The sequence below is a fragment of the Garra rufa genome, chromosome 15, assembly GCF_049309525.1.
Source record: "Garra rufa chromosome 15, GarRuf1.0, whole genome shotgun sequence".
Classification (NCBI taxonomy): domain Eukaryota; kingdom Metazoa; phylum Chordata; class Actinopteri; order Cypriniformes; family Cyprinidae; genus Garra; species Garra rufa.
Window position 1 is genome coordinate 41,104,353 of NC_133375.1, and position 19,417 is coordinate 41,123,769.

A 19,417-nucleotide genomic window follows, 5' to 3' on the forward strand; every position below is an offset into this window, starting at 1 on the left:
TTCTATTGTTAAATTGCGTGTCGAGCTAGATTAACAAATTCAAATATATTTGTTAGAGAACACAACACTTCGAGCAGTTGTTACCACCTTTATGACTTAAAAGTCCGATTATTTTTTGGTACAAAAACTTCTTAACAAGAAAACGCTAGTGTATAGCGTTCATTGTTAAATGAGCAAAAAAGGCTGTGAAAAATGTCTTTATTTAATCTTTTGCTCAAAAACAAAAAACTCTGCTCGCATTAAAAAACAAAAAATGACAAACAAAACTCAGTTGTATCAAAAAAACTAAACTCCTTTTCTGCCAGAGGACCTGGACATCTTGTTAGGATACACTACTAGTCCAAAGAACAGTAATTTCTGCATTTATTTGATCCAAAGTACAACAAAGTACAGTGGGTAACACTTTATAATAACTTTAATTAATACATTATTAACAAACATTATGTAAAGCTTAACAGATCATTAGTTAACATATCTAGAATTTGTTAATGTTTACTAATAAATGTATTAAACATTACCTAATAATTAACATTTCATGTAAATTAAAATGTTTACAAATGTCATTAAACTTCTAATTCAAATGATCATCCACAGCTTGAAAATCTACAAATGAAATCTACAAATTTTAACAGATGTTGTACAATCATTAACAGCTTTTGTTAATGCACAACATTTCTGCTGTTTTTGCGGTTTTGGGTTTGGTGGTATGGGTAGGTTTAAGGTTGAGTAAGGGGTCAACAAGTGTACAGGGGTCAATTTGATTACTATAAGCGAACAGGATTCAATCTATATTGTATTGTTTTGATAAATGAAGTCTTTTCTTTGAGTTTTTTCCCTCCTGTTGATGTATGATTCAAGGAATATCCTGTTTAATGATTAACAATAGCATTGTAATATAAGTGTTGCAGTAATAAAAACTACTCAAATTTAGCTATAACTAAACCATTCTTTACATAAACGTTGTTACTGGTCCAGTGCCAATAAAGATATATATAAAAAAAAAAAATCTGTAAATGTTTACAAACATTTACAAATGATGAACAGTCTCTAAAACTTTAGATTGGGCATTGCAAAAACATGAACATATGATTAATAAATGATTTGTAAAGATGTGAAAATAGGGTGAATTTCGGTCAAATAGGACAGTTTTTACAATCAAAATGTCTGCTCATAAAGGTAGTAATGATTAGTAAATGTTTATAAACATTTATAATTGATAGAAAGTTTCCACTTTTCGGTTTGGTACTGCAAAAACATTAACAAATAATTAATAAATGATCTAAATGATTGTGCAAATAGTAGAAGTCTATACTACAAACAAAGACTAAATATATGAGCTTTACAGACTGTGATTGTGTAACGGGGGGTTTTGGGTTTTGATCATGTTCATGTTTAGTGTTGGGCGATATGCTCAATTTTCATATCGTCAGCCTGTGAGATCACCGATACACAATACATTTTAACACGTAGGATTTTAATTAACACATATACAGTGGTGTGAAAAAGTGTTGGCCCCCTTTCTGATTGTTTATTTTTTTGCATGTTTGTCACACTTTAATGTTTCAGATCATCAAACAAATTTAAATATTAATTAAAGATAACACAAGTAAACACAACATGCAGTTTTTAAATGAAGGTAAAAAAAAATCCAAACACACATGGCCCTGTGTGAAAAAGTGTTTGAACCCCCATCATGTTGAGATCCAAAGAAATTCAGGAACAAATGAGAAAGAAAGTAATTGAGATCTATCAGTCTGGAAAAGGTTATAAAGCCATTTCTAAAGCTTTGAGACTCCAGCGAACCACAGTGAGAGCCATTATCCACAAATGGCGAAAACATGGAACAGTGGTGAACCTTCCCAGATGTGGCCGGCCGACCAAAATTACCCCAAGAGCGCAGCGACGACTCATCCAAAAGGTCACAAAAGACCCCACAACAAAATCTAAGTAACTGCAGGCCTCTCTTGCCCCAGTTAAGGTCAGTGTTCATGACTCCAACATAAGAAAGAGACTTGGCAAAAATGGCCTGCATGGCAGAGTTCCAAGACGAAAGCCGCTGCTGAGCAAAAAGAACATAAAGGCTTGTCTCAGTTTTGCCAGAACACATCTTGACAATCCCCAAGACTTTTGGGAAAATACTCTGTGGACTGGCGAGACAAAAGTTGAACTTTTTGGAAGGTGTGTGTCCCATTACATCTGGCGTAAAAGTAACACATAATTTCAGAAAAAGAACATCATACCAACAGTAAAATATGGTGGTGGTAGTGTGATGGTCTGGGGCTGTTTTGCTTCTTCTGGACCTGGAAGACTTGCTGTGATAAATGAAACCATGAATTCTGCTGTCTACCAAAAAATCCTGAAGGACAATGTCCAGCCATCTGTTCATGACTTTAAGCTGAAGCGAACTTGGGTTCTGCAGCAGGACAATGATCCAAAACACACCAGCAAATCCACCTCTGAATGGCTAAAAAAAAAAAAAAGACTTTGGAGTGGCCTAGTCAAAGTCCTGACCTGAATCTTATTGAGATGCTGTGGCGTGACCTTGAAAAGGCGGTTCATGCTCGAAAACCCTCCAATGTGGCTGAATTACAACAATTCTGCCAAGATGATTGGGCCAAAATTTCTGCACAGCACTGTAACAGACTCATGGCAAGTTATTGCAAACGCTTGATTGCAGTTGTTGCTGCTAAAGGTGGCCCAACCAGTTATTAAGTTTAGGGGGCAAACACTTTTTCACACAGGACCATGTGGGTTTGGATTTTGTTTTCCCTTCATAATAAAAAAACTGCATTCAAAAACTGCATGTTGTGTTTACTTGTGTTATCTTTGATTAATATTTAAATTTGTTTGATGATCTGAAACATTAATGTGTGACAAACATGCAAAAAAATCAGGAAGGGGGCCAACACTTTTCCACACCACTGTATGACCTTTACAGACTGTGATTATGTAACGTGGGGTTTTGAGTTTTGTTTATGTTCATGTTTAGTGTTGGGCAATATGCGCAATTTTCATATTGTCAGCCTGTGAGATCGCTGATACACGATACTATTATGCAAATTTATTTAATTATCTATGTACTAAATTCCTTATTTGTTTTGTAAGGGTAGTCTTGTTACTGGGCATGTGACTTAGTTGTGCGTGTACAGAGCGCTGACAGTAGTTCTGTTGGAGAGGTTCCAGTTTACTTTTTAGTTTCATTCTCTGCTATCCGCTATCGTCAGTGAGTGGTAAATGTGCGTGCATGAATGTAAATGAATGTATTTTTCTTTGTCTGATCGTTGTCATTTCATATAGAATGTGGAGAAGTGATGCGTGTGTAATTTTGCCTACGTATGTTTAGCACCATTTTAATGCATTGGAATTCTAATTAACGCATATAGATGCCACTGAGGTTAATGTTTATGTTTACTATATAGAGACTGATTCTGATATATCGTATTTGTTTATTTCAGCCTAAACCACATTTTACTACCTCTGTTATAGTAAGTAAGAAAGTTTATTTATATAACACATTTATCTCTGCAAGCTGACCAAAGTGCTTAACAAAATCAAAAGGTAAAAAAAATTAAACAAGCAAAACAAATGATAAAACAGTAAAACATAAATAAAATCCAATCAGAATGCCTGGGAGTAAAGGTGTGTTTTCAATATCATTTTAAAAGTTGTGATAGATGGTGCAAGGCAGATGATCCCAAAGATGGGGCCCTATCACCCTTTGTTTTTAATCATGATCGAGGGACAACTAAAAAAGCCCTGTCAGAAGATCTTAAAGATCTGGAGGATGAAAGAGGAGTAGGAGATCTGTGAGATAAGATGGGGCTTGACCATTAAGAGCTTTAAAAAACAAACAACAAAATTTTAAATTGAATTTGAATTAAATTGAATTTGAACTTGAATTAAAATGGACAGGAAGCCAGTGAAGAGAGGCTAAAATTGGTGTAACATGATCAGTTTTCTTTGCCCTGGTCAACAGCCTTGAAGCAGCATTTTATACCATCTGTAAACGTGCAATGGATGACTGAGGAAGACCCAAATATAATGAGTTACATTATTACATTAACCCTTACCCTGTTGTAAACATTTAAATTTATACAATTAATAATGATCTGTTAATCATTAGGTAATGTTTAAAAAGTTCATTAGTTAAAACTAACAAGCACAGTATCTCATATTTCTAGATATGTGAATAAATATTAAGTAATGATTAGTTAAACATTATTTATTGTTTGTTACTGATTTATTAATGAAAAGAATTTTAAATATTGCTAATAATAATAATAATAATAATGTTGGTCCCACTTTACATTAGGTGTCCTTAACTACTATGTACTTACATTTAAATTAATAATTTGGAACAATGTACTTATTGTGTACATACATGTTTTTACATTGAACTTATCTTTTTTAATAAACATATGTAATTTCATTTGTAAATAATTTCTGTAAGTACCACTGTTGACCCATCCCTTACACCTCAACCCACCCTTAAACCTACCCATACCACTAAACCTGTCCCTAACCTTACCCATATCCCACCTTAATAGAAGCAAACGTGTTTTGCCATGCAAAATGACCACATTAAGTACATTGTACTTATTTTTTGATGTAAGTACATACTAGTTAAGGTCACCTAATATAAAGTGTGACCAAAATGATTCTTGAACAGCAAATCAACATACTAGAATCAATTCTGAAGGATCCACACTCAGTCCACACTCAGAAACATACATCAACATCTTGCCTTGCCTACTTTTCACAGTGATTAGTTGTCTCCCTGTCTAGGAATGTCCAACCTTTTTAATGCTTTCGTCCTGTTTCAATCCCATAATGCACTGCGCAAGCGTTTAAAGGTCCACTGAAGTCCTTTGAAACACGCAGTGTTATTCTATGTGGTGATGTAATTTTAACTGAAACAGGAACATATTGTGCATATCCGCCCACTTCTTTTAAATAGCCAATAGCGTTCCATTTATACCTGCTTGGGCAAGAGCCGTTGAGCTCAGTGAAGCCGCATTTGTAAGCTTATGACAGCCACAGTGTAATAAATTACCCCCTAGATTCAATATAAAACTCTTACTAAAACGAAATAGGATTAAAATCATGCTGAGGCTGTGTAGTTTAATACATGCAATAAGATACAATAAGAAACCTTTGTCGTCAATATGCAGACGCAAAAGGCATTAGGCAATTTTATCGTCATGATTAAATTAAAAATTGGTAATCATTTAGCTATTGTTGCGTATATTTTGGGGTGTGATCTTTCAATGTAACAATTTTATTTGCATCACACTATTTACATATTTACGAGCATGTAACCCAACTCCATCCACTAAACCTTACAGTTTGTTATCCTGTAAAAAATACAGGATATAACAGGCAGATACAACTACATTTACAATTGGTTAAAGAATATTTATATTCAAAGTCTTCCAAGGATAAGCAATTTATTTGTAAGAGGAATAGACATGATGACTGTCTCTATCTGCCATAAAGCTCCATTTACGGAAATTCCATTGGCTCTTGTGTGTCTCTTGACCGATTGCTCCATGCTAATGTTTGACACAACTTTACAAATTCATAAACTGCCGTCAAAAGAAGCGTTACATCAGCTTTAGTTGTGAAATTCCATTGGCTCTTGTGTGTCTTGTGATCGATTACTCCATGCTAATGTTTGATAACCTTTTGAATGAGCACTTTAAGGGAGCAGGATCATGTTTAGCGATTAAACCTTGATGATTTACTAAAAATATTGTATGGCTTCAGAGGACTTGGAATGCAACACGGCTTGTTTGTAATACTTTTATACTGGTTTTATGGTCACTTTTTTTGCAATAAATACCTGTGACTGTGCTTTTATTCACCTGTTACATGTTTTATATTGTTTAGACATGGGTAAGTTTAGGGTAGGGGTGGGCTTAGGTGCTCTAAAATATCTTTTTCTTTTTTTAAAAAAAATACATGCAAACCATTAAATGCGTCTTTATCTGACCCTAACCCTATAAGGCAAACAACTGAAAGCAATAGTGTACCCTGCATGTCGCAAAGTGATGTTAAAGGGGTACCCTGCGCGACACCACGTGTTTTAGCACACAGTATTAATGTGCTTCATTAATGTGCTTCTCATCCTCATAACCTTTCTCTGAATAAAATATTAAACAAAATCTTAGTGTGTATATACAGTATTTTTTATATACATATTGATACTTGTACTACTGGTTAGATACTTACTGCAATTAATTTTCTATGTATGTCTATTCTGTGCAATGACAAAGCTAAATCTTATCTAATCTAATCAAGGAGCATTAAAGGGTTAGTTCACCCATAAAAGAAATAAGCCCATTATTTACTCACCTTCCAGGAATCCTAGGTGTATATGACTTCAGACGAATCCAATCTGAGTTATATTAAAAATTGGTGGGTGTTTCTCTTCATTAGTCCAAAACAAGTCCAATAAGGTCATCCATCCATAATAAAAAGTTTCTCACATGGCTCCAGGGGATTATTAAAGGCCTCCTGTAGCGAATCGATGTTTTTTGAAAGAAATAAAACCTTGCTTGCACCAACTGGTCTTTTCCTTTGCTAAAGTAAGAAAACTTTGCTTCGTTTGCTCCTGTAAACAAACTTCTGTGTTCGACCAGTTGGCGCAAACTAGATTAAAGTGATTATTACGTTTTAAATATGGATATTTTTCTTACAAAAATGCATCAGTTCACTACAAGAGGTCTTTATTTACCCCCCAGAGCTGTGTGAGGCACTTTTTTATTATGGATGGATGCTTTATTGGACTTGTTTTGTACTGATGAAGAGAAACACCTGCCTATGCAGTTCTAAAGCTTAGAAATGCCAGGATGATTTTTTTTTATTTATTTATTTTTTTATTTGGAGTGCAAAAACATACATGGTAAATGCAGAAACAAAAACAACAACAACAGAAACAATATCAACAAAACAAAACAAGAACAAACAAAAAACTATACTAACCACAAAAAACAACAACAATGATAATAAATGAAAAATGAGAACAAGACAATCTGAATAATAATCATGTATAAGTAGTAGTAGCAGTATAGGTAGTATTAGCATGTTCAAAAATAATGGAAATGGCCATAAATCGGAGTAACAACAATAACACCAAAGGTAGTGATGATACGGTTAATATTTTGTGATGACAGTAACAATAATATCAATAATAACAGTAATCATAATAATAATAATAATAATAATAATAATAATAACAACAATAATCCCAAGGATGGTGATTACAGTATGATGTTGTGATGATGGTAACAGTAATATCAATAATTATAATAATAATAAAATAATAATAATAATAACAACAATATCAATAATAAAAAATAATAATAATAATAATAATAATAGTAGTATTAATAACAATAGTAAAGTTTGAGTTGTAACAATGATATTTTGTGACGATGTTTTGTGATGAAGGCAACAGTACTATTACTATTAATAATAATAATAATAATGATGATGATAATAATAATGATATAATCACAATAGTAGTTATCTAAATATATGTATGCAGGGAAATATACTAATGAACCATACCCAACACATACCACACCTATCCTTGCTTCTGTGTCAGTGTGCATTTTTTTTTTTTCTCCTCCTTCCTCCTCTCCATTCAAGGCAGCATTGTAGACATCATATGATGTATGTAAGTTTGAACTCAGGTGGTGCATTAAAAGAAGAGTGCGGTGCATTAAAATCAATATGTGGTGCATTAAAAACATGAGTGGTATTTGTTGGGTGCAGTTTTAATTTATTTATATTTACAAATTTTTAATTATGTATATTTAATGATGTAATCTTCAGTAAACTGTTACCGTCCATACAAAACATCATCCCATCAATTTATTACTTTTCAATGTTTCTCTGATATAGTGATACAATAAATGAAAACAACAACAACAATAATAATAATATTAATATTAATAATAATAATAATAATGAAAACAGTCATGTTACTAATACCTTATATAAATATGAATAATATTTTGTGAATACTTAAAGATAAGTGTGTCAGATTTGTAAGAGTTGACTGAGGTCTGATGTTGGATGTTGCGATTCTGATGTATATGGAGATGAAAAATATTCTAGGGAGATGTATTCTGTAAGCAAATTTTTCCAGTGTGTTATGTGAATGGTGTTTCGGGATTTCCAGTTCAAGAAGATAGTTTTCTTGGCAATGGCTAGAGCTATGAGGAGTATCCTTTTGTTTGTTATTTCCTGATTAAGTGTTGATAGATCGCCCAGTAGACAGAGTGAAGGGGATAATGGGATGTGACAGCCCAGGAGGTGGGATAGGGATTCAGTGACATCTTCCCAGAATTGTTTAATGGGTGGGCAGTGCCATGTGGCGTGGATATATGTGTCCGGGCTATTTTGTGAGCAGTGCACGCAAGTTTCTGATGTGAATCCCATTTTAAACAGCCTTTCCCCAGTGTAGTGTGTTCTGTGAAGGGTCTTGTACTGTATGAGCTGAAGGTTGGCGTTTTTAGTCATGGAATAAATATTATTACAAATTTGAGTCCAGAAGTCGGTATCAGGAGCAATAGAAAGGTCTTTTTCCCATTTGGTTATTGGTAAACTTAAGGTTTTATTTGAATTGGTTATCATTTTGTATAATTTAGAAAGTAATTTCTTGGGGGACGATATATTAACTAAATCTGCTACTGCGGAAGGAAGGTGAAGATTGATGGTTCTGTTATTGATTTTAGATAAGACAGCTGATTTGAGTTGCAAATAAGTCAAGAATTGATTGCTCCCAATACCGTACTTCTGGACTAGGTAGGAAAATGGAACCAGTTTGTTTGACTGAAAAATGTGATTAATATGTGTGATACCCTTATCTGCCCATTTATGAAAATTTAGTATTTTTTTGTTACTTGTGAAGTCAGGGTTATTCCAGAGTGGGGTGAAGTTAGATGGAGCCAGATTGGAGTTTGTGATTTGATAATATTTCCACCAGGCCGTCAGAGCTGAAGCTATTGTCAAGGCTTTGAAGCATGAGTGATGTTTAATGGACTGACTAAGAAATGGAATGTCTGATATGTGTATGTTTTTGCAAAGTGATTGTTCTATATCTAGCCAAATGGTGTCTGCCTGAGTGGGGTGAGTCCATTTATATATGTATTGGAGTTGGTTTGCTAGCGAGTAATGGTAAAAATGTGGGGCTTCTAAGCCTCCTAAAGATTTGGGTTTTTGTAAAGTGCTTAATTTTATCCTTGGTGGTTTATTTTTCCAGTAGAATCGGTTGATGATGGAGTCTAGAGATTTGAACCAATTGAGAGTAGGCTGTGTTGGGATCATTGAAAATAGGTAGTTTATTTTAGGGAGTACTGTCATTTTGATTATTGCTATTCTTCCCTGGATGGAGAGCGGTAAATTGTGCCAGCGATTGAGGTCATCTTCTACTGTTTTTAATAAAGGAGTGAAATTGAGTCCAGTCAGCTCTGACAGCCTGGAGGAAACCCTAACGCCTAAGTAAGTGATGTGACCTGTGCATAGAGGAATGGGTGATACCTGGGCTGCCACATCCCATTTAGATTGATGTAGTGGAAGGATTAAAGATTTATTCCAGTTTATTGCATAATCGGAAATTTTAGAGTATGAATCAATGGTTTTAGTTATTTCTTGTAGCGATGACTGAGGATTTTGTAAAAAGAGTAAGATATCATCGGCATATAAACTAATCTTATGTTGGGTTTGGGGTGTGTGAATTCCTTTGATGAGTGGATTCTGGCGGATGGCTGCTGCTAAGGGTTCAATGAAGATGGTAAATAAAGATGGAGAGAGTGGACATCCCTGCCTAGTCCCCCTGTGCAGTGTGAAGCTTTGTGATGTTAGTCCATTGGTGTTGACTGTGGCTGAAGGTGTATAAGGTGTATAAAATCTTAATCCAGTTAATAAACGACTCCCCAAAGCCAAATTTTTGTAGTGTGGTGAAAAGAAAGTTCCAGTTGACTCTGTCGAAAGCTTTTTCTGCATCTAAAGTGACTATGAGGGTGTCTTTCTGCTGTAGTGATGAATAATGGATTAAATCATATAGTCTGCGTGTGTTATTGGATGCATGCCTACCTTTGATGAAACCTGTCTGATCTGGGTGGATTATAAATGGGATAATTTTTTCAATTCTGTGTGCCAGAGCTTTGCTGAGTATTTTGATATCTACGTTGATAAGTGATATAGGACGGTAATTTGACGGAAGGGTTGGATCTTTATTAGGTTTGGGGATGTGAAATAGTTGCTGTGTTCATGTGTACTGGTAATCTTGAGTTTTCTTTAATTTCGGTTATTGCTCTGATGAATAATGGGGATAAAATGGACCAGAAGTGTTTATAAAACTCAGCTGGGAAGCCGTCGGGTCCTGGTGCTTTATTGTTCGGCATTTGATTTAGGGCGATATGAAGTTCTTTTTCTATGATTGGTTTGTCCAGTGCACTGATTTGTTCTGTGTTAAGTTTGGGGAGTTCAATATTATTAAGAAATGAATTAATATCCTCTTGTCTTGTGTTATTATCAGATGAATAAAGTTTAGCATAGAAGTTTCGAAATATTGTATTTATTTCTTGTGGAGAGTTGGTAGGCTTCCCTGCTGAGTCTTTAATAGTTGCAATTGTTGTTTTTTCTCTATTTATTTTGATTTGATTGGCCAAATATTTACTGGATTTGTTGCTATGATGGAAGTTTTCTTGACGGAGTCTATGAATTAGAAATTGAGTTCTTTTATTAATGATTTCATTTAGCCGGAATTTTTGTTTTCTTAGTTCATTATATATTTCTTCAGTTGGGTTTTTTGCATGTAAAATTTCCAGTTCTTTTATTTTCTTTTCTAATCTGATTTCTTCTTGTTTTTCTACTTTCGTTTTATGCACAGAGAATGATATGATTTTACCTCTTAGTACTGCTTTGCCCGTTTCCCAAATTAATGAAGCTGGTAGCTTTGGAGAGTCGTTTATTTCTAGGAAGGATGTCCACTCTCTTTTAAGATAGCTGTCAAACTCTGGGTCTTTGAGGAGAGATATGTTAAAGCGCCATCTACTGATGTGTTTGTGAATTAGTTGGGTTCCATATGAGTGTTACCGGAGCATGGTCACTGATGTTGATGGGGTGGATTTTGTGTTCAGAGATATTTGGTATGATTGAATTACTAGTTAGGAAAAAATCTATGCGTGAGTAACTATGATGAACCGGCGAGTAAAATGTGTATTCTCTGTCAGTTGGGTGTTGTTGTCTCCAACCATCACCAAGTCCAAAATCTTTCATGAACTGTATTATTGTGCCAGTTGATTGCCAGATTCTTTTATTATTTGTGGATCTGTCGAGTGATGGTTCAATTACAGTGTTAAAATCGCCTCCTATAATTACCGGACAGTTAGAGAAATTTGAAATTGAGGAAATTAAAGAGTGGAAAAAGGTAGAGTCATCTGAGTTTGGGCCGTACACATTGGCAATTGTTACCGGGTTATTGTTTATTGATATGTTTATGATAATAAAACGTCCTTCTGGGTCTGAAACAGTTGTGTTATGAACAAATTGAATTCTTTTGCTTATCAGCATACATACTCCTCTTTGTTTTGAATTATAAGTTGCTGAAAATGAGTGAATGAATTGTGTTGATCTTAGGGTGTTTTGTTTTGAGTCTGAAAGGTGTGTTTCTTGTAGTAAACATATATCTGCCTGTAAATTTTCCAAATAGTTGAGAATTTTAATTTTTTTTGTCTGAGAGCTAATGCCACGGATGTTCCAGGTTATAAATTTGAGTTGCATGTTAAGTTAATATTTCTATACTGACATGTGTGTGTTTGGCAAACATCAAATACAGAACAATAAGACATAATAACACTAGACAGACCTAAGCATTTACAACAAAACAAGTGATAAAACAAACAAACCAAAAAACACAGAGTTTGAAAAATTATGTGCATACTTGTGTGGTGCATTGAGACATGGGTGCATTATATTATAAATGTAATGAGAAAAGAAAAGAGAGAAAAAAAAGAAAGCAGAGGGGAAAAAAATTATATATTATATGTAAAAAACAAAAAAACAAAAAAAAAACAATGGTGGTTAATGAATGCAGGTTAATGAAAACATATTATGGCTGGGATGATATTGTTGAGGGAAAGGGTGTTAATAGAGTCAGGGGGTAATTGCCTTGTCTTTAAATAACTGTCCATCAATGTACAATTTGTCCACGGTAAGTATTGCTCTTTTTCCTTCTTTCATCATTTGTTTGCGGATGGGGATTAGCTGTTTACGTCTGTGGATGATTTCTTGTGGAAACTGGTCGTTAAGTCCGTAATGGGTGTCCTTTAACTGTCTGCCCTGTCGTTGAACCAGTTCTTTTTGTTTGAAATGTTCGAATTTGGCAATAATTGGGCGGGGTCTGGTGGCGTTATTGAGTTTTTGACCTAGGCGGTGAACACGGTGAAAAGTGATGTTGTTGACAGTTTCCGATGGAAGTTTGAGCTGTTTAACCATAAAGTCCTTGACTGCTTTCTCGGGTTCGTCAGTGGGTAATTCGGAGATGCCGGTGAAAATCAGGTTGTCCCTCATGCTGCGTGCTTGTAAGTCCAAAATGGTTTCTGTCATCGTTTTGTTTTCAGAGGCAGGGACGTGCACAGACATTTTGAGGGGCAGGGGCTCAAGTGAAATAAAGGGCACTTCCCATAATTAGTTTTTTTTTTTCTTTTTTTTTTTTTAAACAAAAACGTATATATATTAACTCAACACTGACTTCCTTTAAAAAAAAGTTAATTTTATCTTCCTCAAACTCATGCAATTGTTTAATTTTCAAAAGATGTCTACAAAATAATCAGTTCACACAGAAACCATGGTCTCCTTAGTATTCACTAGGTTTATAGAGCAGCAAAGGAAACCATTCCACAATGTGCATGTTTTGAAAACATTTTCTATGCTACTATTTCCAAGTATATATTTAGATTAGAATAACCAAAATAACTTATTTCTACTCAGTTTTATTGATTAATGTACCCAAGTGTGCCGTAGGTGTCCTGAAAAGTAAAGCCAAAAGTTTTCGATCGCCCCCCGGTGGCTGGCTGCAGTATAGGTCATAAACCCCGCCCTCTCCATGTAATCTAATGGGACATGAGCCAAACTAAATAATCGAATTACATTTCAAATAATTTTTTTCCAAAGATGATTTCCATCGTGTGAGGTAGTTCTTATAATGCTGATTCGTGTTCAGGTGTTCGTTTTTCTAATAAGTTCGCTTTTAAGTAGTTATTTGATGCTATAAAAACGGGGTGTGGTGTCATGATTGCGATCGTGCGATTGGGTCTGCGGGAGTTTGGGCGGGACTTTGACACCGCGGCTCCGCCACACTACACTACTGCGCATGCTCTGGCTTCAGAACACCTGACCTGATATTTAGATATACTATTCTTCAATAAATATATTTGTTTGACAGGGAAGCTGTGCGCAAACAGGAATATATATTATTTTTCAAAAAAGAAAAAAAAAAGAAAAAAAGCACTCCAGAAAAAAGGGCACTTTCTCTCCAGGAATAAAAAGGGCAGGTGCTCAAGCCCCCTTTGATGTCTATGTGTGCACGTGCCTGTTCAGAGGTGATCGAAGCGAGCTGGGTTGTGAGGGTTGTAACGGAGTTACAGCGAACTGTTTTCTTGTGTGAGCGTGTCGATTTGTTGTTGGCTGTATTCCAGGCTGTGGCGGAGTTGTTGAAATTCTTTGTGCAGTACTTCTATTAAGGCTACTCTTGCGTCCAGTCCGGCTAGTTTATTGTCTATGGATGTAAGTATGTCGCTTACCTCGGGACAGCACGGGGGATGAGACAATGTAGGTGAAGCAGGAGATGAATTGGATGAAGCTGGTGAGTCCGCCATGCGTGGTTTTTTGGCTTTTTGTGAGCGTCCCATGGTGCAGAGTCTATTGTAGTATTCGTCGATGTAGTCTTCTAGGTGATCCAGGTCCGAATTATAATCCAGTTTATTGTATTTGTGGGAAGTGATGTAAGAGAGAAGAAGAAAAAAAAAAAAAAAGGTGTGCAAAAAAAAGTTTGTCTGCTTCTAGCAGCGCGCCGCCGCCATGTTAGGTCACGCAGGATGATTTTTAATACAACTCCGAATGGATTTGTCTGAAAGAAGGAAGTCATATACACCTAGGATCCCTGGAGGTTGAGTAAATAATGGGCTAATTTTCATTTTTGGGTAAACTAACCCTTTAATATACATCTTGATGCATCATAGTTATATAACTGCAATATCTGCATACTGACTGATTGGTCTTGCAAACACCTGCAAATCCTTTAAAGAGTGCTAACTAGTTTTTAATAAAATTTGTAAGTTTATGCCTTATACTTGCAGAAACTCACAAACCCCCGCTGACACTAGCGCAATCCTCTGCTGTGGGACCAACTGGCTTTATGTGACACAGAACTGAAACGTCTCTCCGGGGCTCTTAAAAGAGGTGAGGAGTTGTTTCTTAAATGAATTCCAAAATTGCAATTTGAATCACATGCACTTGTGTGAAACTAAAATGGCTTTCAGTATGGCAGTGAGTTAGTATGGCAAAAAAAATAATTAAATATTGTTTAATGTAAGGAATTAAATATCAACTTCTAATACCATGAATGAATTAAAAAAAAAAAAATAAACATGAGCTGGAATGGAAAAATGAAGCCATGGTCATGTAGCTTTCAGTCTTTTAAACTGTGTTAATTCATAAACTGATTCTACATACCTTTTCATTAAAACAATAGCTTTTTTATTGCTGGTGTTTGAGACTGAAAAATATTTTTTGAATTATTCTCTTTAGATCACAAAATGTCAAGCACCAGTTTTAAAGGAATTTCACTGCCCCGTTTGGCTGCTATCGTGGCATTTGCAGGTCTCGTCTTTCTGACTGTCTTATATTACTGGTCCTCATACCCAAGTTTTTGTCCAGCTCCACCATTTAAACACAAACAACACATTGAAAGTTACTACGGCATGAACACTTCCCTTGCTGATGGACATGAAGACAAGCCTATTCTTCTCTTATGGGTTTGGCCTGAAAATTACAGATTTGATTTCAGTGACTGCAAAACATTTTACAACATTGACGGTTGTCATTTGACAGATGATAGATCTCTCTACAGCGATTCAGACGCCGTCCTTATTTTTCACAAAGCCATCAGTTGGGATCTGTCCAACCTTCCTCCATCGCCTCGTCCTTTATTCCAGAAATGGATTTGGTTTCATGTAGAATCGCCAACCAACACCCAAAGGATACCAGGTCTGGAAAACCTGTTTAACCTCACTCTCAGCTACAGACAGGATGCTGATATTCCTGTACGGTTGCGTTTGGTCACCAGCAAAAAACCTAATGAGGATTTTGTAATTCCCAAAAAGGACAAACTGGTGTGTTGGATCGTAAGTAACAATGCTGCCTCAACTGGTGTCAGCATGAGAAACAAGTTTTACCAAGAATTAAGCAACTACATCCATGTGACTTTGTTTGGGAAGGCTTATGCATCATTTCTGGATTATAAAGACTACTATCCAACCATAGCTAGCTGTAAGTTTTACCTTTCCTTTGAGAACTCGGTCCACAAAGACTACATCACTGAAAAATTAAATGGGCCGTTCGTGGCAGGTACCGTCCCTGTGGTCTTGGGTCCTCCAAGAAGAAACTATGAAAACTTTATTCCCGCAGATTCCTTCATTCATGTCAATGACTTCCCTGATACAAAGTCACTAGCCGAATATCTGCTTCATCTGGACGAGAATGAAGATATGTATCGCAAGTACTTTACCTGGAGGAAACATCTCACTCCAACTCCTCATTTAATACAACAGACCCAAGAGTTTATTCTGGCTATCTGCACTGCCTGTGATTATGTAGGACGACACAAGGAATATAAAGAAGCTCATGATATCTATAATTGGTATTTTAATTAATATAAGGTTATCGAATTTAACCTTCTGGGGTTCTTCACCGACCAGTCACACTCAGGGCCCTCACGGTCAAAAGTGACCGGAGCCCTGAAATCATTATTTCTTTTTTTTTTTTCAGTAAAATCAATCAAATGTATTTTTGTTCAATAATATTTTTTCTTTTTTTCTGTCGTGTTTTGACAGAATTTTATGATAATAATTAATATTTATGCAATAATTATGATCTATTTTTTCCCATTGAATATAATAGAAAATTTTTAAATATATATAATTTTTATTATTTTTTAATTAATGCTGTATTTCAGTTTAAAGTAGATACCTGGCCTATAGAAAATAATTTTTTGAAGTCAGATTTGTGCCATCTGGTGGCGTAGTGAGCATAATTATCAGGCAATATCATATTTTAACCACTAGATGGATGTAATGCTCTCTGTAGAAGGATTTGTGAATTCTAGTTGTTTTTGCACATATTTGCCCTTGCCTTTTCAGGTTGTGGATTTTAATATATAATATGAGATTATCAAAGACTATTTTTTTTATTATTTGCCAAGTTTTTTGTTTGTTTGATTGGTTTAACTGGTAATTTGAAGCGCCAGTTTTACTTTATAATACAGTCAAACCAGAACATTGCATTAGAAAGAGAAACAATGGAAAGCATTTTGTTACCCATTGTTTTAATTCTAACTTAATAAAAATGCAATTCTTTCAGTCATACCAATTTTTTTTTTTTTTACCTTTTTATAATGAACATTTTGATTTAAATTAATTTTTGTAAAATTCAATAAACAATAACTCTTATTTAGCACAGCAATTATGAACAGCAGCAGCATTGGCAACAAAATAACAGCAAAAGTATAATTATCAAACAGTAAATGGAAAATAGAGAAATAAAAGTATTTTAAATATTATCCTAACCCTATTTACATCTTATGTGCATTCTTTTTTTACATATTCAATGAACAGTAACTCTTATTCAAAAGGCAACAGCAATTATGAACATAAATCTAAAATAACAGCAAAAGTATAACAATTGTCAAACAGTAAATAAAAAAATAGAGGAAAAAAATATCATCCTAACTATATTTACATATTATTTACATACTAATTGTAATTACAGATCAGGTTGTGACAGATCACAACAGAGTATCTCCATATAGCACTTTGAGCAAATGATGCTTGTTTTGAAATCTGTGTGTGTGTGTGTGTGTGTGTGTGTGTGTGTGTGTGTGTGTGTGTCTGTGTGTCTATTTTGGAACTCTGATGGTTTACAGTCTCATGCTTTCATTGCTGTGCGCTTTATTTCTTACATTGATTGCTTCTATTTCACACATTTCCCAAAATTAGCTTTTGAAATGACACACGTTCATTTGTGTGCGCGTGTGTTTTTGTGTGTATAAGTGTGTGTGTGTGTGTGTGTGAGTGTATTGTAGTGTTTTGCACTCTTGATGTTTTAGAGAGTCACCCCTTCGCAGTTGTGTGCTTTTTTTCTGGATTGTGGCTGATTTGTAGATTGTATGCACAAAAAAACTCTGTATTTTCATATTTTTGCCAATTTCCCATTCATTTCCTATGGCCGGTCATTTTGACCCGAAGACCCTGAGTGTGACTATTTTTTTTTTACGACCACTTAGACTTTTCCAATCCTGTCCCCAATTTTTTTGTGTTCATATACCAAGTACCATAAAAGTCACCAAGTTTCGTATCATTCCGATGAAGCTACGATTTTTAAAAAAAATTTTATTTAAAAAATTCCGGTCAGAAGTGACCGAAGAACCCCAGAGGGTTAAACTTTGTGGCCTGTTGTGGAAAATCAGTTCAATGTTTAATACTCTTAAATTAACACTCATATTTAATCTATTTAATCATTTATGATTTAGTTAGCTATATTGAATTTAGATTTAAATCAACAATAGGTGTTTTATTTTTCAGGCCTTTTGTGTCAACACATTGAAGGAAGGGTCAAGCAATATTTTTATTTGTGTATTGAATATGATGGTAACACTTTAGAATAGGTAACACTTATTCACTATTAACTACGACTTACTGGCATGCATATTACTACAATATTGGCCATTTATTAGTACTAATTAAGCACATATTAATGCCTTATTCTACATGACCTTATTCTACAACTCTAATCCTACCCAATACCTAAACCTAACAACTACCTTACTAACTATTAATAAGCAGCAAATTAGGAATTTATTGAGGGAAAAGTCATAGTTAATAGTGAATAAGTGTTACCTATTCTAAAGTGTTACCAATATGATACAGTATGCAACTATATTCATTAATAAACATTGTTTATTGTTTATCATGTTACAGTGAATGTTTACTGTAAGCTATGAGAAGATAATGTAAAATAATAATATTAAGGGTCTTGCCATTTTTAAGTTTAAATTACAAGTTACAAGAATATGTGTTTATTTTTTCTACAGTGAATACGAAGTAGCTCTTGCCATCTATAAACCTCATGTATTTAAATCTTTTGTTTATTAGTAACTTTACATGAATCCAAATGTTATGAAAATGGGTGAAGGTTCAAAACATACTTTATGTATACATAAATAAGAAGTACATATGTAATATGCAGTAAGATTCTTATGCTTTTTTCCTTGCAAATAAACAAATACATTTACAAAAACTTCTTTGACACGTATTGTCACGTATGGTTGTGTACTTTATACATTGATACACACCAGCGCCATGCATTTAGAGAAAGTTTTACCTGAAGATGTCAAATTAGTGACTGGATGACAGTCTTGTAACTTCACCTTCAGCTTGTCATTTATTTAAAATGTGTACATCTTAAAAACAGATGTTGAAAAACATTGAAAGAGGGTTCCCTCCGAACCTTTACATGTATTACAGAGACTAGATAACTTTGGGTTCATCTTATGCTTTTGATGTAAGTCAGATGTAAGCAGTGTAAAATGTTGAATTGCAGAGTTATTGGCAAGATATAAAGGCATATTCTTTCAATGGAGATAAGCAGAAACCATTCAGGCGTGTTTTAAGACCTTTAGTTTTCAATGATAGTATGTCGTCATATTTAGCAAGAATTTGATCAAAGGTCATTGTTTATTTTCCACTCCTCCTACCGCACAAATTTCTTCTGAATGCATTAGTCATCCTTGGAGGGAAGTCTGGATTGTAATGTAGTGACGTAAATAAAGAAAGGTGAGAATACTATCCGTTTGCTTTAGCGCTTTATTAGGGATGAAAATAGATAACACAAAAGGTAGAAGAGTTATGAGTGCAGGTTATTTAGTGACATTGCTTCTGATTTTGAAAAAAAAATATTTTATACATTTACATTTAAAGGTCCCCATTTTTAATGGTCTAGGGGCTATGTAGCTAACATATAAGTTTCAAAACAGTCAATCCACAGTAAAATGCACACAGCCTGCATAAAGTAGCTGTGCCTTTTCACGAGCCGTTCTGACTTCTGTAAAAATGTGACATCCGAACTA

The 19,417-nt window shown here is 34.7% G+C and overlaps 1 protein-coding gene across 1 annotated transcript; it reads left to right on the forward strand.

The window, feature by feature from the left end:
* Nucleotides 1–14,831: 14,831 nt before the first annotated feature.
* On the forward strand, nt 14,832–15,977 carry LOC141287286 (4-galactosyl-N-acetylglucosaminide 3-alpha-L-fucosyltransferase 9-like). Its single transcript, XM_073819419.1, has one exon. It carries the CDS (start codon nt 14,832–14,834, stop codon nt 15,945–15,947), a length of 1,116 nt encoding a protein of 371 aa, XP_073675520.1. The 3' UTR covers nt 15,948–15,977.
* Nucleotides 15,978–19,417: the final 3,440 nt, after the last annotated feature.